Raw genomic sequence first — 25,754 nt, 5'->3', positions numbered from 1 at the left:
CAGTTTAACAGGACAGACACCAGCCACTTAACAGTTACAAATAGTTCCATGTGTACCAAAAAAAATAGTTATTTTATTTTGAAATTGAAACACCAAACATCCGGCTTTAATCTGTGCATCTCTGGTCACTTAACGTGTATTCCCTCTTTTACTACAGTGGCGCTTCCGGTGCCCGCACCCGACCTGGGATAAGGAGTACAACACTGCGACCCCCTGGATCAACCTGACCACTGTTTCCTTCAGCTGCTCTGATGCAGAACTGACAATATGCAAATTAACAATAATAATTATTATAGCAAAGTGATCAGATTTAAAATACTATTGTCGGAAAATCACTTTATTTTGTTTCTCTGTAGTTCTACATTTATGACACCACCTGTAGCAGCTCTATAATTCTTGTATGTATGGCTTTAATGCATGTATGGATTTCATAATATCCCTGATAGCGAGTAATATATTGTTTTTTTAATTGCACAAAACCCAGTGAGTCCTGTTCATGCAAATACATCATTCTCAGCACAGAGGGACGGCCCCTGCTGGCACCACTGGTCCTGCTGTGTGTGGGACTGGTGCCATGTTGCTGGTCCAGCTGGCACCTGGATGGCTGATAGAAACAGGCAGTAAACCAGGCTTAAATGATTAAAGGGTCAAACCAGTGTTATCTGATGAGAAGAAGGGGCTCCAGTGAATAAAACAGACCTGGAGGACAGAAAAAAAAACCTGCCAGGCACTTTCCTTATTCTCCATGAATTCCTGATTTATTAGTGGTGCTTCAGCAGGAACATGCACACTTCTTTGATTTGAAGTTTCTGGGGGCATGGTGTCAGCTCTCACGCACTAATGAACTCTGCTCTGATTTGCAGTTTGCCTCCAACTTCCAAGAGAGAAGAGGCCTGACAGCCGTCGGGGAGAACCAAACCATCCTCGGATCGGTTAATTCAAAGCTCCCAGAGCTCCTGAAGAGTCCACATTAAAAGCTCTGACACAATGAAAGATTTACCAGAGAGCAGAGAGACTCCAGGCTGAGGAGGAGGGAAACTCTAAGAGACACATCACATCTTGGCTGCACATCATCCTTCACAGGGTTCCCACACTCACTTAGACACCAACGTTTGAGATGTTTCTCAGTGGAATCCTCTGTGTTATAATCTGAGGGTTTAGTGACAGAACAAAACATAACACCGGTTGTGATCTTGTTCAAGCCACTTCATTCATTTAAAACTTTAAAGGGGCAGTTCACCCCCAAATCAAAACTACATTTTTTCCCTCTTACCTGTAGTGCTGTAAATCCATCTAGTTTGTTTTGGTTTGAATTTTTTGGAGATTTGTGCCCTCTCTAAAACAGAATGGAACCAGATGGCGCTCTGCAAAAATACATCTGACCCCGGAAATCAAGACCCAGTTACTCAAGATAATCCTCAAGCCTTCTTGTTATTTGTTTTCACGATTGGAAAAGAAACATTAGGCTACGCACAGAAGTACTAGGGACAAAACAACAGTCGTTATCTTATATTAGAAGCAGCTTGTTTGCTGTGTTGCATGAACATCTTTTTCAGTCAGTTTGACTCTCTTAAATTTCCTTCTGCTCAGACAGCCTGGAATAAAACTTAAAAAAAAAACAAAAAACGTGTCAGTGTTTAACAAAATGATGATTGTCAACTAGAGTCAACTGTCTCTGTTTTCAGGGATTTCCCAGCACAAATATGAACCTGACTGGACCCTGACTGCTGGAAGACCTTTGATGAACACGTGAAGGCAACTGGTGCCTTCAGGTGACAAAACATAACACTGCGGGCCAGAGGAAGGAAGTATGCATTTTTGATTTGGGGGTTAACTGTCCCTTTAAAGCACAAGATAAGATGCAGGAAATCCACAAATCAAACACAATCTCATAAGAACATATAACTAAGACCAGAGTATGAATAGAAAATTGTTGGTTTTATTTGTGAATCATGATTTGCTATCAGACAGTATTTATGACACGTGGGATTGTTTAAGAATCAGATCCACACAGATGCACGTTACTTTTACCAACAATGACAGATTATGAACTTAAACTCAATTCTATTCCCGCTAATTTCCTAACGAACTCCATGATTTGAAAACTTGTGATCAGATTCTATTTTTATACATTTATTACAAAGAATGAGAAGAAAAACATGGACACATACGTAAAACAAGAAGAAAACAAAACGAAATCAAGAAAAATTACGAGACATTCCAGTTCTTTTGAATAGCTTCACTAAAAAAAAATGCAATCAAAGACAGAGGAAACCCATCTGAGAATTGTGCAAAATCTATCATTATCACATAGTAGAAATCTAGACATGTATCACACACCCTAATCACTGTAAACAACATGAGAAGAAGATGTGCTCACAGTTGGCAGCTCAAACCCGCCAGAGGTCATGCATGGCACCAGAGATCATTCAGGCTGAACAGGAGGAAATAACCAGTTCAGCCTCCTTTATATACAATTAAAACATTTTCGTGGTGTTTTTCGCACTCTGACGCCATGAATGACTCAGATGGCTCCTGTGTTTTCTCTGCAGCGGAAGAGAAAGTGGCGCAGGGAAAAAAAAAACACACACACTTGGATCACAAAGTCGTAGAGGTTAAAGCAGCAGCCTTTTTACGTTTCTTTTCCAAAACTCTATATGAACAGAAGTTATCCCTAACAAGTCACATGACTCACAGCATGTTCAGTAGGGTCAACGTTTCACCCTGTTTCCCAAAGCTTTAACCAACACCTCGCATAGCAAGTAAATCTCAACAGGCAAACATCACCGTTACAATTGAAAATAAAAATGATTTTTTTAACAGTGTAATCATGTTTACATTATGTTATTTCAAACCCAGCAGATCTATTTAATATATTTCTAATTTTTTGAATGGCACAAGAAGATGAATCAAAACAACATTAGGAGAAATTTACCAGCACAGGTGACATTATGGCAACAGATGTAGTGAAAGTGCAGAGTCACAGTGATCATTAATGAGGGGGAGAGATAAGATGAGGTATGTTTCGTTGGCCACGTTTAGGAGGCACTGAGGCGACACGATGAGGGAAACATACAGCGATCTGCCTCTGGAAGACCAGAATGCAACAATTTAAAAACAAACTGGAAAAAAAGCAAATCAGTACATGTACGCATGTGTTCAGATTAATGAAAATGTCTTTGGGTCTGGTTCTCGGAGGAAACGGGTCTTTGGATGAGGAGCTGACAGACAGAGGGAGGATGTGAGGGAGGCTGACGCCGTCTGGTAGTGTTGTTGGTGATCGTCGCGGCTCAGAGAACGAGCCGAAGGAAGGAGCATCTTTGGGTCGGTGAGCAGATCAGCTGATAGATCAGCTGCCTGATCACCTGTGGCTCAGTTTCCAGTGTAGAGATCCACAGTGCTGGAGCTCAGGCCCCGGCTCTCCCTGAAGTTACCGCCTCCACGAGTCTGACGGACAAACACAAGAAGAGAGAACACAAGTAAAGAAGAGGGGAAGGATATGAAGGTTAAAGCATTCCTGATAATATAATTAAAAAATGTTAAATAAAAACAGATTGTAATGATTTGCAAATTCTTTTCAACTTGTATTATATTGAATACAGTGCAAAGACAAGATATTTAATGTTCATGTAAATAAATAATGTTGTTTTTTGTCAATGTATACTCCTGCTGGTGCCTGTCTTGTAATGCATTCAAAAGAATGTGAGTTGAAAAGTATTTACAAGACACTGCATTCTGTTTTTGTCAATGTTTTACACAGCGTCCCAACATTTTTGGGATTGGGGTTTGTAAAACACATTTAATACAGTTTCAAGGACTTTGTACAAACTGTTCCTCACCTGGAACGACTCATCACTGGTTTTGTTCAGGTAATTCAAGGAAGCAGCTCGCTTCATGCTGTTGAATGAATGAGAAAATAATGTTCATACAGTATCTAAGATCTGTGCAGAGATACAAAATAATGGTCAATTGGGGAGTTAATTTCCAAACTATGATTCTACTTGTTTCGCAAAGACCCTGCTATCCATTATAACAGAGGATTTCTTCTGTTCTTACTTGGTGCTGCGGGGTTCAGGCGGTCCGTTGCCTTGCAGTTTCTTCACAAGCAGCTCGCTGCTGCGACGTAAAACGTCCCTGAGCTTCCCCAGAGAGCCACTGCGCTGGAGGGCTCCACTGCCATCCTGCAGACACACACAGTCATCAACCCATCCACTCCTCACTGAAGATGTGGGCACAAGAACTCAGAGCAGCAGATCTCTTTCTTCTTTTTAACATTTTGCAGATGCAGGTTTGTGTTTTGCATTAACTGTCAGCCTGTTATGAATAACTGGTTGCAGCAAAACAGCACACATAATATGAACAGTACAAAATTAATTTGGTGTGTAAACTAAATTTGTAAATGTGTGCATCAGTTCATTTTCTGATAACCGAACGTTCAATATAATTTTCATCATCATCCTGAATCCACAAGCAAATGTTCTTTTGTAAACTTACAGCCATCAACTGTCATAACTTCAGTTTTCACAGGTGAACACACATCCATCAAGCAACATTAGTAGTGTGAACGTCTTGTTGTGATCCAGTGGTCGTCTTGTGTTATTTTTCATCATCAGTAACTGGTGCTTAATTGCTAACTGAATTTCCCCCAGGGATCAATAAAGTATTTCTGATTCTGAAAAATAATCAGAAACTACTTTGATACTCGATTAAATATTTGTAATTTTTTAAACAAATATGTCAAGACGTGTTAGTTTCAGCGTCTTAATTGGGAGAATTTGCTGGTTTTCTTTGGCTTTTTTGACAATAAATTAAATATTTTGGGGGTTTTGGCTGTTGGTTGGATAAGACAAGTAATGTGAATACAACACTATGGGCACAATATTGGATTTTTGCAGATATCCCATTCGTCTGTATTTTCCAACAAAGTTTTGCCAATTTTCAATGTAGATATGGATATACAGACATGTTTTTTTCACCTATTGACAGGAAAAACAAATATTTTTTTTCACTGGTGCCTGGTTCTCTTTATTCTTCATATTCTATTCTTGTAATGATCAGGATGACGGCTCTTCAGACTGATGATTAAATCTGCAGTACTAAAGGGATGGAATCTGTCGTCTCCTCATGCAACTGATGCTGAGGGCAGTCACTGCAAGTAGACTCATCAAAAAATGTCCACACTGTGGACATACTTGCGTTGTGTGCACATGATTAAAGTGCCATCGTATTGGCCTGTCATACTGGCAGAAATGTTAATTTTGGTGTGATACCGATTAGCTTTTATCAGCTAATAGCAATGATGTGCTGATATTACTGTTCATCCCTACTGCAGGATGTCATGATAAACACTCTGTTTTGGTTCATTTTAGACCAAACGATTAAACGAAAAATTCAGCACATTTCCTGTGGATGTCCAAGATGCTAGATGAGTATTTTTTGACATCCATCGCTACGTTTTGGCCAACAAACTAATAGCTATTGGCTAGGATGATGGCAACACAGCAACACAGGCGTGGGAGACACAAGCTCACCCGCAATGCATCCTGGCACTGCTGCACGGCTCTGTAAGCAGGAAAATTACATTTCCTTGGTCTATGTGGCACACACTGATGAATTTATTGCTCCAGTTGACTACATTTACCATCAGCACTGATTGGACATCCACATTAAGAGTTCAACATTTGCTGTTTTATCAATTTATTATCTTTTCATTAATGATGAAGCTTTTAGACAATGTGTTACATTAATTTCATCCATCAATCCATTCATTTTTACTGTCTGTCTCATACATAACCAACTGGTAGACACAATATGAGTATCTTCCTCTGGCTTTGGCAGGACCCATAACAAAACACTTAACGTTCTTCGACTTGATGAACAATGTTTGAGGTGTGATCATCATGATGCAATACAGGCTCATCACCAGCAGGGGGAGCTGTGGGTAAATCAGAGGACTTCCATGCATTTGCCAATGACATATATTTCTGTTCTACTGGGTGGATCTGCAGGTTCCACTGAAATATTTAAGAACCACCGTTTCCACTGATGGCACATTAACACACACACGTCTCGATCCGATGCAGAGAAAAGACAAAACTTCACAAATGAAAAACTTTATTTGAGAATACCAACAAGTGTTGATGCAATAATCATCACAATGCAGAATGGTAAATATAATGCAGTCCTACTTACTAAGATAGTGCTTATAGACCTTACCATTTATGTTCTTCCACTTTAGGAAACTGAAGTCACACTATATATGTCAAGAATAGACAGTTCAATAAATAAGCATTCCACTAACACAACAATATTGTCATAATTATGTGATGTACATAGTCAATTCTTTTGTTCAGAGTTGCATTAGAAGTATAGAGGAGTACTCATTGGAAGGAATGAAGAATCAAGGCAAGTAGCATACTGAAAAGCCGTATAGTGAATGCACTTGTCAAATCTATAAATACAGCCTACAATTACACTTCCAAGATGATAAAGTCGTTTTTACATTCAGTAAGTTAAACATCTGAAATAACATGTTGATCTTGAAACACTCGCACTGTAACTTTCGGTGTCTAAAAACATGATTCACCAAAGTGACAATGTTTACTTGCAAACAACTGTGTAAGAAAAAGGCAACACACTCCATTTAAGCTTTTGTGTTCGAAATACAGTATCCATATCCAGAGTGGGCACTGTGACTGTACCACCAAAACATACACAAATACACACTAGAACTACTGTGGAATCCGGGCTTCCGTTGAATGATAACACTTCTACTCCTACACCAACAAATAAAGGCAATTCTGGGCATTTTCGTCCTTTATTTTGAAATCTATTATTATTTAGCAATCTCTCGGGTGGCCAGTTTCTGTTCTAGATGCTCCGGTTGGTCTCTGCTGTCATATCGGCATGAACAGCATCAGCCAATGTTGCTAATTCCCTTTGTAAATGCAAGCTGCTGTGTACATATTGTACCAGCGTAAGAGCCTGTGTGAATACTCTATCAACCCAAGGACACTGAAGACAATAAGAGCTACGTGTAAATAAATTACCATGGCAACAAGAGCTTGCTGTGATCTGACCAATTTTGCTGTCAGCTTTGGCCTATTTGATGTTGGCTCTTCTGGCCTTTCACAACAGGCGACACTATGGCATTGTTGACAAACTACTGCCTTAATATTCAGCCACAAAATTAAATCAACATAAAAAAAAAATGTAAACAAAATTATTAAAAAAATGAACCCAAAAGGAAATAAATCTATAAAAACAAAAATAGCAATGCTCCCTTCTCATTTTCCCGCCAACTAGGCCGCAGAAGTTAAAGAAATGACATCTTTTTGATCAGCATGTGAAACTACACGGTACCTTTAGGCATTTGATCTCATCTGTTATAAACATAAAACACATAATGGCGAAAAATATCGTTCTTTAAATAAACAAGATATACTATAATGGCTAAATACAGGCACCAGGTTGGAAGCTAGCTTTGAGGTCAACGTTCACTTGCTGTAGAGACAGACTGCGAGTGCTCAAGGCAACGAACAAATTCAGAGTGAGACCAATGGATGAGAGCAGCCATACGGCATGTCCCTGTTTTGAGAACGCACACGCCCCCCTTTGGGTGAAAACAAACACTGTATAAGCATGTAGGTCTGTGAAAAACACTTCATCACAGCCAAAGACTGTATATTAAATAGGCTGCAATCATATTTAACATACATCTATGGTTAAAGTGAGTCATTATCCCCCACTCCCTCCTTCTTAGACACAGGGACGCTCAGGCAGGCGCAAGACGAGTGCAATATTGTAATTTAGCAATAACAAGCAACGACGAGTCCTACACTGTAAGTTGATCAGCTGTTTAAACTGTCAGTTATCTGTCAGTCTAAAAGTAAGTCTTTTATCCTGAAAACAAAAGCCCACCGCTCTGAAAATACACATGGTGCAGTTTGAGTTCAGTGGTCTTACTGCCTGCCAGACTTCATTAACATATTGCTCACCTGCTTCTTCTACAAGATTATTCATGATTTCTTACCAATCATAAACAGACACTTATATATATGAATATTCAGCATTAATTTGAACTGTAGTTAATGTGACACTAAAACAGTTTTTCCGCCTCAGAATAGAAATTTCAAAGGACGACACCGCAGCTGCAGCGCTGATGGCAGAGAAGCCAGTATTTCAACTTAACATGTTTCCTTGATCTCTGATGACATGATTTATTACAGTAAGTATATTACAGATCTCTCCTTTAACGATGTTACGGAGTAAATGACACGCGCGCTGATTGTGACTGTAGATCAGTAGAATCAGAAAAGAGTCTCAGTGATGGTGTAATTCAAGCTTTTACTGTGAAAAAATGCGACCCCACTGTGAAATTTCTGCTTCAACAGTATCTAAACAGCAAAATAAAGTGTCTTTATCTGACTGAAAGGGCCCCATTACTTTAATTTTCTTATGCAACAACACTGATCGTTGTTTGGCAAAGACATAGTATGAATGCTAACCAGAGGATTTGGGCTTCTAATAATTGAACAACTTATTTTATGTGTTTGAACTGGGAAAGACATCGGAATTTGTACTGACTGCCAGTCAAATCAGAGTGATTGTTTTCATTAAAAAGGGGTGACCCGCATGGGTTGCTCTCATCCATGCAGTGGAAATGATCATTATGTAATATATTGACTCTATAATCATAGTTTTATCTGACTGTGGTTGGTTTGGAGTGATGTCTGGAGCAAAGGCTGCCTTCAAAGGTGACACTGATCCTCAAATCTTTCAGCTTTTCTATTTTGCCTTCTTCCAATAACCCACTTTCCTGCTCCTCTATCTAGCCAAATAAATCTACTATGCACCTATGAAAAATTACAAATGGATGTTGCAGAGAGGAAAAATGTGCAGGTGACTTCCTCACAGGGAAAAGATTTCACACACGATGACTGTTTTTTTTTTAAATGTTAAAGTGAGAGAAAGAGTTGAAGTTTTCTGTGAGTGACACAGGGTTAGTGAGAGGAAAAGGACAGAGCAGAGATGAGAAGAAGACCAAACGTCCCAGCAGCTGTCAGATGTACAGGGGACAGAGGTGACAACCAAGAGGGGGGGCTTTTCTGAGTCTCTGCCGCAGGGGGGGCACCGGGAATGGTAGAGGAGCTGTTCGGACAGAGAAGGCCAGAGGGAACGACAACACACATCCTTTTGCTATTGTGTTGGGGAAGGAGAGAAGGATGGAGGAATAATCTTGATGGCTTAGGCCTGATAAAAGAGAAAGAGAGAAAACAGACAAAAAACGGCACACATTGTAAGATTAAGAGCTCTGGGCTGGGCTTCCTACACTACACACCTACACAAACCTGATCTACGTCCCTTTTCAACACTTGTGTGATCTATTCTGCACCACATTTACTTTGTTTTAGTTTCTGTAAACCCCAGCTGAGAGATCCTGCACAAACAGAAATGATCTGAAAATCCAGCAGCAAGGGAGCTGCGATTCTCTTTGAAAAATTACAGCTGCGCTACAAAAAGCAGGTCATTGATGCAGCAGAGGTTGGTGGGTGCAGTCACCGTGACTCAGCTGTTTTTCTTTCCTCTCTGGGTACCAGGAAGCCTGAACTTGGCACACTGCACCCAGCCGGTGACTGTGCACTGCAGACGTGGAACATCTGCAAGCATCAGCACTGGATATAGCCATTACACAGATGATAAGAGGAACTGACATAGTGAATAATACAGCATTTTGAATACAGAAACTCTGCATAAACTGTAGCAAGATAAAATTCCCTAAAGCAAAGTTTGTATCTGATGAAAGATGAAATCATCATCTTAATCTTTTGGTACTAGCCTCAGCTTGCCCTTTATTCTATTTCCCTAATAGCTGACTAATTATCTAGGCTATTTATTATGTCACTACATACCGACCCACCCAAAGCGTATTGTGTGGAATGAGAGTTGAAGAGGGAGAGTACAATCCACTGAGTGAGAAAAAGGAAAATTTGATTGACAGGCTGATTGGTTGTCATGGCAAGAGTAATCAACAAGGAAGTAGGTTAGTGATACACAGAGGAGAAAAAGGCAAAGGATGAAATCTAGAAAACATGCAAACTAACACAGCAGGCGGCACATTGAAGCTTCTAGCCAAGAGCACAAAGCACATAGCAGACACACACTTCTCAGTCAAAACATGCAATTTAAAGAGCAGACAAGTGTCATCTCCCCAGCGTTACTTGCATGTGTACCTCCACGTGTTCGTCACAAAATAAGTAAATGAGCTCCTGTAAAGTGGCACTTGAATTAGTCCCATCTGAATGATGTAATAATGAGACAGCTGGTATTTATTCAAATACTAACTACTGTAGTGAAGTGTCAAAATCAGCTGTATGAGTGTAAAAAAACCAGTGCTATAGCCTCCGTGACAGAGTAAGGACATGTTTAGGCAGCAAATACCTACAGTACACACAAGCACACAATACAAGCCTATTTTCTAAAACACAAGACAGCCAAGTTGTAGTCGCATACAGCATGTTTGCAGCTTTTAAAATGAATGGATTGATGGATTTGGTTAAATAATCTTTTAGCCAAAAGCTCAAAAGTTTTAGCTTTCAGAAACAATCTTAAAAAGCATGAGTATGTCATGAGTGCATTTTCTGTGTGTATTTCATTTCTAGAGCGATGACCTGGATAATGAAATGCGAGCACACACCCAGCAGTCCTCCGCATGCCACCACATGTTTCAAAGACAAACAGGTGCACACTCGGGTGAATGTGCATGCCATTGCATTCGTCGGGAGTGAATTTTGCAGCGGGTATGTGTACAGACGCATTCACACAACAGCCAGCAAACAAAACCCCCACCTTTCTACTTAATGTTACTCAGAGAGAGAGCGGCAGACATCAGGTTAACAGACGTTTCTCAACCATGTGACAACACAGTGAACACACATGGGTCCATTAGTGTGCATGTTAAGAGTGAGCCCAGCAGGCTGGCATTGCTACATGCATGTTTGGACGGGGGTTGGTGCGGTGAAGGGCGTGGCTGCACTTAAGTGAGGGGAGAGGCACAGGCTCAGGCGAGGCATCTCTGCTGGCACAATCCTGCCCTCTGGCTTATGTAAGCCTTACCAGAGGGCTTCTTGGAGATGTGACATAGCTTTAGCAGCGCCTATTTAAAGGGATAGTTCAGATTTTTTGAAGTGTGGTTGTATGATGTCCGACAGTAGATATCGTTTCACATCCTCCAGTTTGGAGAAGCAGAGAAGGGCACCAGCAACAAATTATATTTTAGCCACTTAAAAAAACACTTAAAGAACACATTATCTATAGTTTTTGTCTAATTTGACAGAGTATGGATGTTATGTCTTATTAGTGTACTATAAAATAATGTACAGCCATGATCATTTCCCACTACTTTATACTCCTACTCCATTACAGATCAGAGGAAAATATTGGACTTTTTTACTGCACTACATTTATTTACAGGTTGAGATTAACAATGCAAAATTCAAACAAAAACAATGAATAATAATGTACTATTATAGATTAAACTACCCAGCAATATACAGTTTAAAATGAAAAAAAAAAAAGAATTAAATCAATTAATCATTAAATTATTTTTGTCCACCTAAAAAAAAAAATATTGGTTTAAGTGCACACTTTTTTAGAATATTTTCACTACATTACTTTGCCGTCAGACAGCCTTTTCTGATGAGAAATCACAGTTGTATGAGCTAAATACATCTCTCTCTAAAGCAACCAAACCTGACAGACAAAATCAGTAACTTCACATCCCAGAACACAGGTCTACTGCTGCCTTGATTGGTTAGTTAATTTTATGTTACTGTATGACCTAGTGATTTATAAAGGTCAGGTCCGATTCACTGGTGTCACACAGCAACACAAACAAACAAACTGACTGAGGCAGTGGTAGACCAACAACTGTGGAAGGTAAAATAACTGATTTCATTGATGGAGTTTGGGAGAGCAATAATTGGCTTTTATAACAGTGTCTTCCTGTAAGAAAAGGCTGACGGCAAAGTTAAGCGCTTTAAATATCTGAAACATAGCATACACTTAAACTGATATTGATTTTTTTTTTTAGATGGACTTTATAAGTGGTTAAAATATCTTTTGTTGCTGACCCTGCTCATAGCAGTACATAGCAGTTCATAGCTTCCATGCTGGTGCCCCTCGCTGCTTCTCCCAGTTGAGGCATGCCAACTGGTGTTTACTGTAGGTAATACGATGACCACTGAACTATCCCTTTAAGTGCATTCACTGTTACACTGAATATAATGTTTTCAGCTCTGGTCTCTTTAATACCAAGGAGAGGGTGGCGAGTCCAACGGGACACACTGTGCAGAAAATAAAAGCCCTGCGGTGAAATGCCACTAACAACAGTTGACACCCAGCCAGAGTGGATGTTATAATGAGGCAATAAAACCAGCAGGATGAACCATTACATATCAGCCTCCCAGTTTACTGCTCTGAGGGACGAGCATTGAGGATATTGGGAACACTGTCAATTGTGTTTAATGGTGGTAACACGAGACATCCTAATAGAGATTTAGACAGGCTGTACTCTACGAGTCCCTCAGAAGCAGATAAATATTTAATATGTTGCCAGGGTGCCACAGAATGAGCTTGTGCCTTTTTTGTGTTACTGCTCCACTTGTGCAGAAGCAATGCCGGCAAAACAACCACTTATTAAAATGAGACACTTCATTGTCAAGCAATGAACAACAAAAACATGAACATCTATGTCCAAAGCAAACTTTCAAAAACAACAGGTCAGCATGCCAAGACACTCAATCAGCTTTACATTTTGCAAAACGGATTTCCAGGTTGACCTCATGAGATGAACAAAGCACATCTACAGGAAGTCAATGGACTGGTACAGATACGGTTCACTGAGTGCAGTCAAATCAATAACTGGGAATGAGCAGCTATTCCATTGTTTTTTAAGGGTGTGCCTCAAAATCATTTTGTGAAAAAGCAAACTTCCAGATTCACTCATATTCAGTAACATTATAGAAAAAAAGAGGTCACACAGGACTTTGTGCTTTTGCGCACCACAGTGAAGAGCGGGTCTTCCTGAGCTTCCTGTGATGTGGATCGTTTAGTGCGGCTTCCTGACAGGCTTTGATAATTTAGGTACAGGAGCCAGAGGAGTCAGTTCCTGCTTCCCAGTCACTGCTCCCCTTGGCCCACCTTTCACTCAACAAAAATATAAACACAGCAATTTTGCTTTTTTTTGTTTGTTTTTGCTCTCATCTGCTAAAATGAAGACACATTCTATGTACTCCCTCCTCATTTTATGATTTTATTTTACATTTGATACTCCTTTAGTCTCTACCCCTTTTCCTCAAGAGGCTCTTGCCATTTGCCAGGCCACCATTGTAAGTAAGGATTTGTTCTTAATGACTTGCCTGGTTAAATAAAGGTAAAATAAATAAATAAAAAAACTTTGGCCTGCATTTCTTGTATGAAAGGTCCTATACAAATGTTTGTATCATTATTATTAGTGAGCAGGATAAACAGCAGGATTATTGAGCAGGTGTGCCTTGGAGCAGTCACCATAAAAGCAGACTCTAAAATGTGCAGTTTGATCTTTAAAAAAGACATTAATTAGGCATTGAGCTATGGATATTTCACATAGGGCTACAGATACCAAATTTTTCCCCTAGAATGACCCATCCTACTCTGCCTCTGATTGGTTTATCCTGATATTTTTACCGCAACCCTAACCAATTACTCCTCATCCCTAAAAACGTTCCTGATTCATTCAATGAAGGCAACGAGTATGAACCAATTTATGAACAAAACTTTGGCAGAAATAAACCTTTTGTCTGAAGTCTGAAAATGGGACCAAAAAGCAAAGTGTTGTCTATATTTTGGTTGAGTGAACATAACGAGTCACTTTATTTGGCTTTGTATTAACCTGTCAGACGTTCTGTACCAGTCCACACTCCTTGCGACATTACCTTGTTCTTCCAGTGAGGTCACTGGCTGTTTTGACTCAACTTTCGTGGATTTGTACTCACCCCGTTCCACTCCACGCCCATACTCACTTCCTCGCCGGTCTCAGAGCCGCTCTCATACTTAACGCTGGTCAGACTGTCCCTGCTCCTCCGCCTGTCACCCTCTGTATCCTTCAGGATCTCCGACACACGTGTCTGGTGGATGGGGTCAATGCCCTGATGGGAGTAACACAGAAGTGCGACAAACAAACACATCATAATCAGAAGAGGCCCTGAGGTCGACATTAGCTTGTTGATGTGGGTGAAGGTGTAAAGTTACATGGAGGTATTAAAGGTGTTTATGTTCTCTATCTCTTTTAATGTGTTCAAAGCACCATCGTAGAGACAAGAGACATTTTAAATGGCTGTGAGATGGTAGTGATGTTATGGGAGATTGGTGGAGGCTCTATGGGGGCTATCAGTTAGAGACAAACCACTTACTGTGTTGCTCTGGATCCATAGCAATGTAGAGAAAGGGAAAGAAATATCATGAGATTTTGCTGTCCTAACACAGGGAACATATTTAAGAATTTACAAAAACAGAAGCTGATAAGTTATCTGCATGCATTTGCAGATAAGGAAATGCTGCTGACCTGCTTGCGAGACCTCACGGCGCACTCTTCCAGGGTCTCAGCAGCCTCTAGCTTGCCCTGTCGGCGGTACAGGGCCCCCAGGTTCCTCAGGGTAGTGTTCACTGTAGGACTGGACAGAAAGACAGGCACACAGATATGTATCCAAAGGTCATTTTTGAGGAACAATTTCTTTCCAGCAAATTTGTGTTGCATACTACACTGCAAGAAAAACCTAAAACCCCAAAGGATTAAGAAAATTATTTATCAACTGATTTATTCAAACTCTTAAAAAAATAAAGAAGAAAATGTTTTTCATCAATATATTGACTTCATGTCTTTATATAACAATAAAAGTAGAGTGATTCATTTTTTTATTGATGACCAAGTTGTAAAAACATGCTTATCACGCTCGGCCTCACCTGTTGACTTTGCAGGCCTTGTACCAACCTCCGTACTCTCCGTATGGAGTGTTGTCTCTGTGCTTGCCCTGGAAGTAAAAAACAGAGAAGAGGAAGAAAGGAGTGTGAAAGGGGAGTGGTGCTTTCGAACTGGATCGGCAACATTTTTCTTGTGTTTACACATAAGTATTATATACCCACAGGGGCTTATAGTGTGTGTGTGAAGGACAGCGCCCTGAAAAACAATACTATTTAATTTTCCAGGAAGTGAATCTGACCTGTTTTTTCATGTCATGACCTTGCATTAGACACGTTTCACTCATTTAATTGGCAGTGGTTTCAATATTTGCTCTGCTTTTGTTAAGACTGTCATGAGGTTGATTACACAAAGCCCCTCACCTTGCTCATCTCCTCTCTTTCCTCTGCGTGCATCCAGATGGGCTTGTTTTCAGCTGCAGACAGACAGACAGGAGAGGTGTCTCACACAGGACTGGAAAACAGATTAACTGCTCGACCTCAGGATGTTTAACTGAATCCATCATGAACTATTCATTATGCAGTATGGTGACATCAGCCACACAGTGGTACAGTTTGTTTATTTATCTGTCAATCCTGCCTACTTCTTGGTAGGGAGACAGTCGTTTCTTTGGACTGTTTCTATGTGAAGAGGATGGTGAATTCTGAGATCTGGCACAGACACTTCAGCATGAGACATAAAAATGAACTACAGTCTGCTTTGACCAGGAGTATAAATATTAAAAGGAACTGGCAAAATGTTTAAGACACATGCTGATAATGTAAAGATTGATTCAGATAAAATATGTTCCTGAGATTATTTAGTGACACTGTTCAAGTACAGTAACACACAGTAACACGTCTTTGTCTTAAATTTAATTAATCACCTTTAATAATAATACAATTCTTACTCAAATAAAATATGAAAGAAAGTTAAGAAAATTAAGAAAGTATATACATCTTAACAGAGAAAAGATTAGAAATGCACAATTCTTTTTTGCTGTTGCACAATAACCTGAGCATGTGAAACAAGGTGACACTGGCGATGCAATGTGAACAGTGAAAAGACAATATCACATAAATATCAACACACCATTCTCAGATATGATGAATACAGTTAATTACATTCATGAGTAACCATTATTACAGAGACGGTTCAGAATTTTTGAAGTGGGGTTGACTGAGATACTTCTCAATGGTCAGTGCATTGCTTACAGCAAACCACGAGCTTGGAGAAGCAGCTCATGTACCAGTTTAGGAAGCTAAGCAAAGCAGCAGCAAAACGTGTATACAGCTGCCTCGATCTGTTAGTTTGTTTGTGCCATTGTGTGATGTCAGTGTTTTACAAAGGTAGCTTGGATGGATTGAATATCTTCATTGCTTTACCTTGCTTCCAGACAGCCTCATGTTATGTGTGGCAAATATCGTTCTCTCCAAAGCAATCGGACTCCCTTGATGAAAACGGTAAGTTTACTTTGCAAAACACATCTGTTGCCTGACTACTGCTGCCTTGATCGTTTGTTTTACTTTGGTGAATCCAAGCTAACCCAAAATCACACGACAGGTTGAGGCAACAGTAGACCAGCAACTCCCATGTCCTGCAGGGAAAAATTTGTTTTTGCCAAAGGCATCTAGTTGCTTTGGCGAGAGCGATATTAGACTTATATACCAGTGGTTTCCTTTTGGAAAAGGCCATCTGGATGCAAGGTAAAGTGGTGAAAATGTTCTAAATATAGCGTATACTAAAACTGCTATTGATTTTCTGGCTAAAATGTGTTTCTGCTGACCCTGTTCATAGCAGTGCTTTGCTACGCTTTCTTCACCGGTACTCTAGCAGCTTCTCCAAACTTGGAGCTGCTATCTACTGTAGGTAATACACTGACTATGGATAAATACGTCAGACGTGTCCACTTTAAAAATACTTATCTTTCCCTTATCCCCATATTCGTCTGAAATCCACAGAGAGAATCTATAACTTCTTAAAATTAAAAGATATTCAACGCTATTTGCAAGTTTTGGGACACAAACTGTTGGTGCATAATGCTGCTCTGCTGCCTCATCTTAACTTTCAGCAACAGGTTTAAAAAAATCAGAGCACTATTGTCAAGCTAAGTGACACATAAAAAATAAACCTCTGTGAGATGCTTTCTCTGTTGCTCAAAAAAGCTTCAGAGCAGTGCATTGTGCCGAGTCCCTTTCATTCGTTTTTCAAAGCAGTCGATCTAATCCCTGGAGGAAAGCCAACAAACTAAGAGAAGAAAATTGCAAGAGTTCATCTTTCAGATAAGTAAACTCTTTATTTCCTCAAATAGTTTGTTTGGATTCTTTGAGTCCTCTGAATGGTGAAGGTTGGCACCCTGCTTAGAACATCGTCCACTTTTTTACCATCTGTCCATCATTGTCCCTGCTCGCTGGTGTGAGACAAACAGTACACGGAACATAAGACAATGGTGGAGGAACGTTGAAAACAGCAAAAACAAATTAAATCCCTATATTATTCTGTGAAGCAGCTTAGTGTAACCCGCCACCGCTTTTCTTGGGATAACTTTATATTAATTTATGTATTTATTGCGTTTCTAGGTTGGTTGAAAGAAGAACTGCCACCACAGCAACAAAGAAAAAAACCTTAAAATATGTGCTGCAAAATACTGTGCAATATCCACTGAGGCCTTACCATCAACAGATCCGAACTCCTTCTCATGAGCACGAGTCAGAATCTCTTTGTACAGAACCTCAGCCTCCTTGTATTTCCCCTGTTTGAGAAAGCAGGATGCCTGAAGATGAAAGAGAAGTGAAAGTACATTTTAGTGTTGGATCAAATTGGCCTATTGACTCGTAATGTGCCCCCTGAGAGAGCAGGAGCAGTCAGTCTGCATATTTCTTCTGTGCACTGTCACTCGTGAAAAATGACAATGCCACGTTCAGATGAAATACTGTGTTAGTGTCGTCAAAAATATTGATGCTGAATATCTGAAATGATTTCAATACTCTTCTTCTACAGTATCGATACACCAGTACCAGCTGTACTTTCTCTTCTCCCTGACAGTGAGTTGATCATCATTTACATTTTACATTAAATAATTTGGTTATTTTAACAAGAAAAAATAATCTTTCAATAAAAATCTAAAATTTTATGCCCATAATGTTGTGTCCCTGTTTTCTCCCCGTGGTATCGAAAATGTTATTGAATATTAATATTTTTCAAGGTATTATATCAGAGTTCAAATGTCTAGTATCCTGATAACACTATACTTTATGTTCCTGAGCTTATTTAGTAAGTAACACTGACAGATCAGTGTCAGATATTTCAGATTCTGTGCAAATTTTACACGCCTGCACTGCACCTGCACAATGCTTCATGTTATGCACACAGCAACATGGACAATAACATCATAGCCATATTCAACAGCGCTGGTCACAGCAACTCAAACCTGGCAATAACATGGAGTACTTTTGGAGAAAATGTAAGTTGTTTAATAGTCAGTATTTTTAATGTTTATGTATGTTGTCAATTATAGTTTTTAGAGAGAAAATTGGAATTTGCAGGTCAGACTTTAAAAAAAAAGGGAATTGAACAACATTGCAAACAGTGCATCTCAAACTGGAAATTAGTAACAAACAAAATAATACAAATGAGTAAAAACAGTTACAAAAGTTATCCACAGTAAGACATCTTTGATTTAAACTGAATCTTTTCAGTCACATTTTTGCAGATTCTTCCCAAAATAAATCAAGTTTATAGATCTCAATACAGAGAACATAATAAATACACCACTAAATTGTTCTGTTGTACAACAACTAGAGCAAATGAAAGAAGGTGATGCTGGTGATGAACAGTGAAGAGACAATATGATTAGCTGATAAATATCAGCACACAAGTAGTTTTCAGAGTTTATGAGCACACTTCAAACTATTCTAATTGTTCAGTGGTTAAAAAAAAAAAAAAACAGGACGCCCGAGGACGAAAGAGAAGTGAAAGCACATTTTAGTGTTGGATCAAATGGGCCTATTGACTCACAATGTGTCCCCTGAGAGAGCAGGAGCAGTGTGTGTCTGCATATTTCTCCTGTGCACTGTGACTCATGAAAAATGATATAATACCACAGAGCCTCCCTCACTGTCTGCGAACTGCCTCTCTATCATCAGCGAGACAGGACAGAAACAGACAAAGGACTTCTGGCTCAGAACCACATAAGCAATGCTGATTGCAACAAAGTTGTTCTATAACATCTTTGCAGCAGACGCAAGTGTTGTCATCCACTGAAAGAATAACATGACATTGTACTCAGCTGCCTTTCGTAACTTTATTTGTAAAAAGCCTGTGTTAAAAAAAATGTTGTCCCTTTTGTAATATAAGGCACAGTGTAAATCTGAAAAACATCAGCTGAATGTGAGAAAGTTTCAAAGGACGTTTCAAGTAGACGCTTTGCAGGCAGAAAGCAGCTGAACACTCCCACAGAGACCCTGCTGCAGCTGACACAATAAATGAGCGATTCTGCTTCCCACAATAAAACTACACTGCCTATGTTTACCGTGGTACATTCACAGGAAAATCAATAGGGACTGTGATGAATGGATAGTATACTAAAGGGTTTGAAAGGAAGACAGTAAAAGCTGATGTAGTCATGATAATTCGTCTCTCACCAGGTTGTTCTTGGTTTTGGCCACGTTGGGATCATCTGGGCCCAGCCTGCACTCATAGATCTCCAGGGCACGGCAGTAGTAGTACTCCACCTCCTCGTACTTGCCCTGGTTCTGGCAAAGCAGGGCCAGGTTGTTCAGCTGTTTGGCCACATCTGGGTGGTCCTTACCCAGGACCTGATGGACATCAAGTCAGAGTCAAATGTTCAAAATGAATAACGATAATAACTTTTTTTACAATGCACCTTTAAAGAGTTTACAGACAAAGCAAAAGTAGGATTCCTTATAGATAGATTTGGATTTATTAATTTGGATTAATTAGTTGTTTATATATTTCCAAGGTGGTTAAAAAAGACTGTCCATTGTTTGTTCTCCCTCAGCAGGACAATTGCTTGATCCTTTGGACTGTTGGCATTAATTAATGACAAATTGAGTGGATGTGTTATATATATATGAGAAATTGTTTTCAACATCTACGCAAAATGAAGCAATCGTTAAAAAACAAAACAAAATGAACAGTAAAGCCAAACAAAAGCAAGACAAAAATAAGCTAACATTGAGGCAAAATTAAACGCAAAGCTAAATACACAAAAATATTATAAATTTAAATTATTATTTTTTTAATACATCATCACATAACGTTGACTTAAAAAGAATTTTTAAAAAGTCATCACATGATGCCATTTTGTCAATGCCATTTGTGAGCCTTATCTTCTTAGGCAGGTCGTTGCAAAGTCAAGGGGCCCTGACGCAAAAGCACAGACCTCGACTGTGGAACCGCCAGGAGGGCCCCGCCCGAGGATCTAAGGCTGCGAAGTGGCTCGTGTAGGGTGAACACTTAGACAGGCTTTAAAAGTGATTAGTAAAATCTTCAAATCAATTCTAAAACATGTTTTGGAATTAACGTTTCTGTTTGCATCTCAGCCTCAGTGCCTTCGGCTTTCTCCATGCTCCTCTTCCCTTCTGGACATCTTGCTGCTCATGTCTGCCTGCTGCGGGCACTCAGGAGATCTAATAAAAGGCTGGCTGATCAATGGAGGATACAGAATAGAGCTCTCAGAAAGGAGAGACTCACTGAACACTAGTGAGCTCTGCAGCTTTGTCATGTCTCCTATCTATCTTCTGCCTTGCTCCCAAACGCCTGCCATCCATTTTCAGCTGTGCTCTCAATTAAACTCTCTAATTCCCCGCCGACACCAGAATGGTACCCAGCGGAAACGTCACAGACAATTTAAGAAAATCATTTGCTCCTTTCTATTTATAGTCACTGGTGTTTCAGTAGCTCCAACTGACACTTTAGAAACATTACCACCGTTAATTAGTTTATTACAATGAGCTAATTGTTCACTGGTTTAGCCTTGAGATGAGGCCTTGATAGCAGTGCTGTGGATGGCTCAACTGCTGCAATCCAGGGATGTGGCCTACCTTTTCTCTGATCTCCAGAGCTCTCTTGCACAGTGGCTCAGCCTCCTTGTACTTCCCCCTCTTTCCATACAGCACAGCCAAGTTGTTCAGAGTTGCAGCAACCTGAACACACAGACATAGAAGTAAAACTGAGTAAGACCACTTAATTTCTCTGGTTTGCTTAAGAGCTGGTAGCTTAACTTTACAATGTCAGAAATGAAAGGAGAAATATGTAATATATTTGCTGCAATAAATCATAAAATGACCCTGATATATCTTTAAATATTAAGGAAACATGTGAAGTTGAAATGACTGACTTTTCTGAAATTTCTATTCCAGCCCATAACTTGTGTTATTGTTTGCCGGTTCGTGTTAATTAAGAGCTAAAATTAACGCTGAATGTTCGCTGAATGAGTAAGTGAAGGTGTAGATGTTAAAAACAGTAAAATTGAGCAATGTGTTAATGAAGTCTGGCAGGCAGTAAGACAGGCAGTCACTGAACTCTAAAGTGTGTATTGTCAGAGCACTGGGCTTTTGTTTTCAGGATGACAGGCTTAACTTAACATTGACGGAAAACTGACAGTTAAAAACAGCTGATCAGCTCACAGTGTAGGACTCACTGTTGCTTGTTATTGTCAAATTACAATGATGTGCTCGACTTGTGCTCCCTCAGCCCGCCTGAGCTTCGAGTCCGGGCATTGGGAAACAACTTACGTCAACCACAGAATGCATATTAAATAGGATTAAACCTATTTAATATACTGCCTATGGCTCCAACTCACTATTTTGACTACAGTGCTTATTTTTGACTCTTTGCTCTTTTAATTTAGTGCTGACCTATCAGTGATAAAAGTGTATATTGTTCAATCAAGCTCTTTTTCAGAGAGCTCAAAGCCACCTGGATTACACAGGATGGCAGTGACCTGCCTTTGTGATTCATTATTCTTTGTTGAGGATCAGTTTGAGTGACAAGAGTAACAATGTGAGGCAAACTGCAAAGCCCACAGAGTGGCAGGGACCAGTGCTGGGCTTGAACAGTTTTCTTTAGACTTTACAAGGTGTTTTGGTGCCACAGTGTGAATCAGTTCTTACACATCTGCTCACAAAGGCAATGAAATACATTCGATATTTCATTATTTTGCCATCAGGCATTGTATTCTGATCTATTTTGTTCATGCAGATGTACGAGCAGACACTGAGCAGCTGTGATTGATTACTTTCAAGCCTGCAAGCACAAGGTTGAAAGTCCATATTTTAATTTTGGAATGAAATCCATACATACTAACTAGAACAGTAAATACTGTGCATGTATCAGCTCCCTGTTCACAGAGTCAAGCAATTATGAACACCAGATGACTAATCTGATCTATCTAAACATTGATGTGTCCACACGGCCATATGGTTGCCATGACAATGGTGAAGTCTTACAGCGGGATGGTCTTTGCCCAAGGTTTTCTCCCGAATGGACAGAGCATCATTGAGCAGATGGGCGGCCTCTTTGTATTTGTTCTGATCCCTGAGTGAGAAGGAGAGACAGGAGGAGACAGATGATTAGACAGAATGTTTCTCTCTCTCTTTGACAAAATTTGAGTAGAGGAGGAGTAGAACTATCTAAAGCTCCCATATGCAGACATTTCTGACCTATAGACCAAGGCCAGGATGTTGAGCATGGTGGCCACATCTGGATGGTCGTGTCCAGAGGTCTTCTCCAGGTCCTCCAAAGCCTGCTTGCAGAGGGGGACAGCCACCTCGTACCTGCCCTGGGAAGCGTACTGGATCACCAGGTTGTGCAGGGTTCTAAGACGTGCTGGGATCTCGTAGCCTCCCTGCTGGGCTGCAGCCACGGCCGCACTGTTGTGTTGGTGCTGCACTGTGGGGGTCACACACAGGGCAAAGGTCAGCTTGGACGTCAAAGGGAGAAAACTCTAAGCTGATTATATCACTAACAACATTTGCATCCAGACAATACTGTGATTTCAGGGAATAATTAGATTATGGGGATGATTCAATTAGTATTTGACGGTGTGACACAACATTATAACCTCAGTTTCCTGGACTTACAGGGATAGTCAGTTTAAACTACTAGGAGAAGGATGTGACACCAGATAATTAGACCAAAAATTTGAGATTTTCCTTACTTCCTTTAACATATGATTTTTAGCAGAAAATAAATAATAAATAAATATCATTATTTTGACGACAAAAAAATGTTATGTATCATGCTTTAATAGTCTCGACCCTTGCTAACCCACGCCCCTTTCTGCTCTGAGCTCCAATGGCAGTTGAGGAAACTTGCTACTTTGGTAACTTTTCTCCTTTTCCTGTAACAGTGACATTTAGGGTCACATATTAAGTTAGCTAATGTTAGCAAAACGCTAGTTAACTAGGTAGCCAATGATTGATGTGGATGAGTTAGCTAGTTAGCTAGGGTTTGATAATATTAGCTAACTGAAGATGTGAATATATGCCACTTTTGAAAAATGTCTTTTTCTTTTCACCATAACATGCAGCACATAGCTTAACTCTTTCGTTTTAATCATATAACATAAATGTTTTTGGATGAACATGTATTAACAGCTCTTTACTCTCAATTGTGACTACATCATTTTGTAAGCAAACTCCTCTATCACAGAAATGCCATGTTATCAGGTTATACTTCATAATGTAACACTGAATTGCTGAGTACTGTTTTTCTTACTTCCTTGGCCGTGTTCCTCCTCATCATTGGGGAAGAGGTCATCCAGGGAATCCTTCGGTGTCTCTCGGTCCTTCTCCTCCTGCTGGGATGATAAAACAAACCAGTCAGTCAGACAGCAGGAAACAGATGACAATTCAGGAAACATCCATATCAGACATGAGAACACAATGACAAGTAACAGAGCAACACAGAAATGAAGAAGGTCAAGCACATTGTTCTGATCACATCAAAGCAAAACCAATATGTTTGCAAGTTTGATACTGACGATTATATTAGATTGGAGAGATGCTGGACATCAAAGATTTATTTTCCATCTGACAACAATATAAGTAATGTAGTTCTGTAGTTCTGCAGTAGTACTGTAGTTTTTATTATTTTTTATTTAACATTTCAACCAATGGATCTTAAGATAATAATGCCTTGTATAACATATGGTAATTATCAAAGAGAAAAATGATATTACCTTGTCACGTAGTTACATATATTTGCAACTGGTAGTATTAGACCATTGAGATCAATACACTCAACACTATTAAAATTATACTATATAATGAGCTCATTATTTCACCTTGGCAGGATAAATTGGATTTTATGCATTTTATACCAGACTCTTTATCACAGTTCAGTTGAAATTAAATTGCTTTTTTTGTCTGCTTCAGCAGAAGAGAAAAAAAAATCTGAAACCATGTGGGAGAAATGTACACTTTATAGCTTTTTGTTTCATGATTTTGCCCCTTAATATTGCATTAATTTGACAGAATGCTGTTAGGTATCCATCAGGGTAGACGGAGACCTTGTTTTGATACAGTCAGTCAAACCTTGGGCAGTAATGTCAGCAGCCTATCACACGCAAACAATTTCAGTTAGCTAAACAACAGCCACAGACTCTGAACAGCAACCAACATTAGCTTTTCTGCTAAAGCCTCCTTCTTATCTAACTTAAAAACATGAAGACACGTCTTGTTCTGCACCTTAGCTTGTTGAACGAGCCACAAAACAAACATTCATCAGGGAAAAGAGCACTGATAATGTCAGTTTGCTGAATATCTAATTAGCTGCTTGGGTGCAGCACATTACACTTTCAAAGGCACCTGCAAATATCACTTCAGGCCCCTTAGATGTTGGTGTGTTTCTTGCTCTGAACATATCTGCAGCACAAGTTTGTTTACTTTGTCTCTCAGTTCCCTACTGGTACACTGACATCTACACACGCCTTAGCTGGCTGAGACAAAACGGAGCATTTCTGATATTTCCCTGACGATTCTTTTCTTCCTTTTGATGGAACTTTCTTTTTATTGGTGTTTCCAGGTTGAAATAAGAGAAACAAAGAAAACAAAAACAAGGGCAACACATTCTTACAAAACAAGGTTTTTCCATTTCACAGATGATAAGTTACATCCCATAAAGTATGTAGTCCATTTTTCCAGTATTTTATGTATTGTTCAGATTGTAGTCTTGAAGAAAAACTCAGTCTTCCCATACAGTTAATTTAACTGAAAACAGCAATTAATTCATTCTTTTATGGCAGGTTTGCCTGCAGCCACTTCCTTTGTTGACTTTCTTCCTCGCAACCAAAAGAACTTTATAAAGTTATTCATCCTGGGCCATGAGTTTGTCTGTTATTTTGTACCGGTATAATGTAACAAAAGAGCAGTCAACATCTATAAAAAATGACTGGATTAGAGAGCAGCCCCGAAATATAAGCAAATGGTCTGTCACTGATTAACCACACTCTCTGATACTCATACTGACCCTGAACAAACCTGCTGCATAATTTTTCTTCTTCCTTTATAGAGCATTTAATTATTAGCAATACATGTAAAACACACTGATATTATTTTAGAATGAATGGATGACAACATGTGATTTCAGTTAGGCTTTAACACAGCAGCCTTTTAAAAACTGGAAAACAGAGAAGGTGCTTCCACAGCAAGAAAAAGGATGCTTCAGGCTATTAGCGGGATGGGTTCCTGCAGAGTGACGCAGTTAGTGGATCCAGGCTATTACAGCCTCGTTT

At 39.6% G+C, this 25,754-nt stretch overlaps 1 protein-coding gene across 5 annotated transcripts in view; it reads right to left on the bottom strand.

Annotated features, from left to right (window-relative positions):
- Positions 1-1,917: 1,917 nt before the first annotated feature.
- The window catches only part of klc1b (kinesin light chain 1b), a 36,445-nt gene continuing 12,608 nt past the window's right edge, over positions 1,918-25,754 (bottom strand). For 2 of the 5 annotated variants that reach the window (XM_084736695.1, XM_084736696.1), the window contains exons 4-16: positions 23,738-23,819; positions 22,681-22,909; positions 22,468-22,555; positions 21,061-21,162; positions 19,639-19,812; positions 17,669-17,768; positions 15,379-15,431; positions 15,001-15,068; positions 14,603-14,711; positions 14,034-14,186; positions 4,057-4,181; positions 3,840-3,897; positions 1,918-3,447 (exon numbers count right to left, since the gene is read on the bottom strand). In XM_084736695.1, coding sequence (XP_084592821.1) covers positions 3,373-3,447; positions 3,840-3,897; positions 4,057-4,181; positions 14,034-14,186; positions 14,603-14,711; positions 15,001-15,068; positions 15,379-15,431; positions 17,669-17,768; positions 19,639-19,812; positions 21,061-21,162; positions 22,468-22,555; positions 22,681-22,909; positions 23,738-23,819 — 1,416 coding nt within the window. In that variant the 3' untranslated portion in view covers positions 1,918-3,372. Of the gene's footprint in view, positions 3,448-3,839; positions 3,898-4,056; positions 4,182-8,515; positions 9,253-14,033; positions 14,187-14,602; positions 14,712-15,000; positions 15,069-15,378; positions 15,432-17,668; positions 17,769-19,638; positions 19,813-21,060; positions 21,163-22,467; positions 22,556-22,680; positions 22,910-23,737; positions 23,820-25,754 lie in introns of those variants that run through there. The other 3 variants (XM_084736697.1, XM_084736699.1, XM_084736700.1) reach the window with 3 other exon arrangements.

This window comes from Lutjanus erythropterus, chromosome 14 (genome assembly GCF_056507025.1).
Source record: "Lutjanus erythropterus isolate fLutEry1 chromosome 14, fLutEry1.hap2, whole genome shotgun sequence".
NCBI lineage: Eukaryota > Metazoa > Chordata > Actinopteri > Lutjaniformes > Lutjanidae > Lutjanus > Lutjanus erythropterus.
This window is presented reverse-complemented; position numbering and strand designations above follow the sequence as displayed.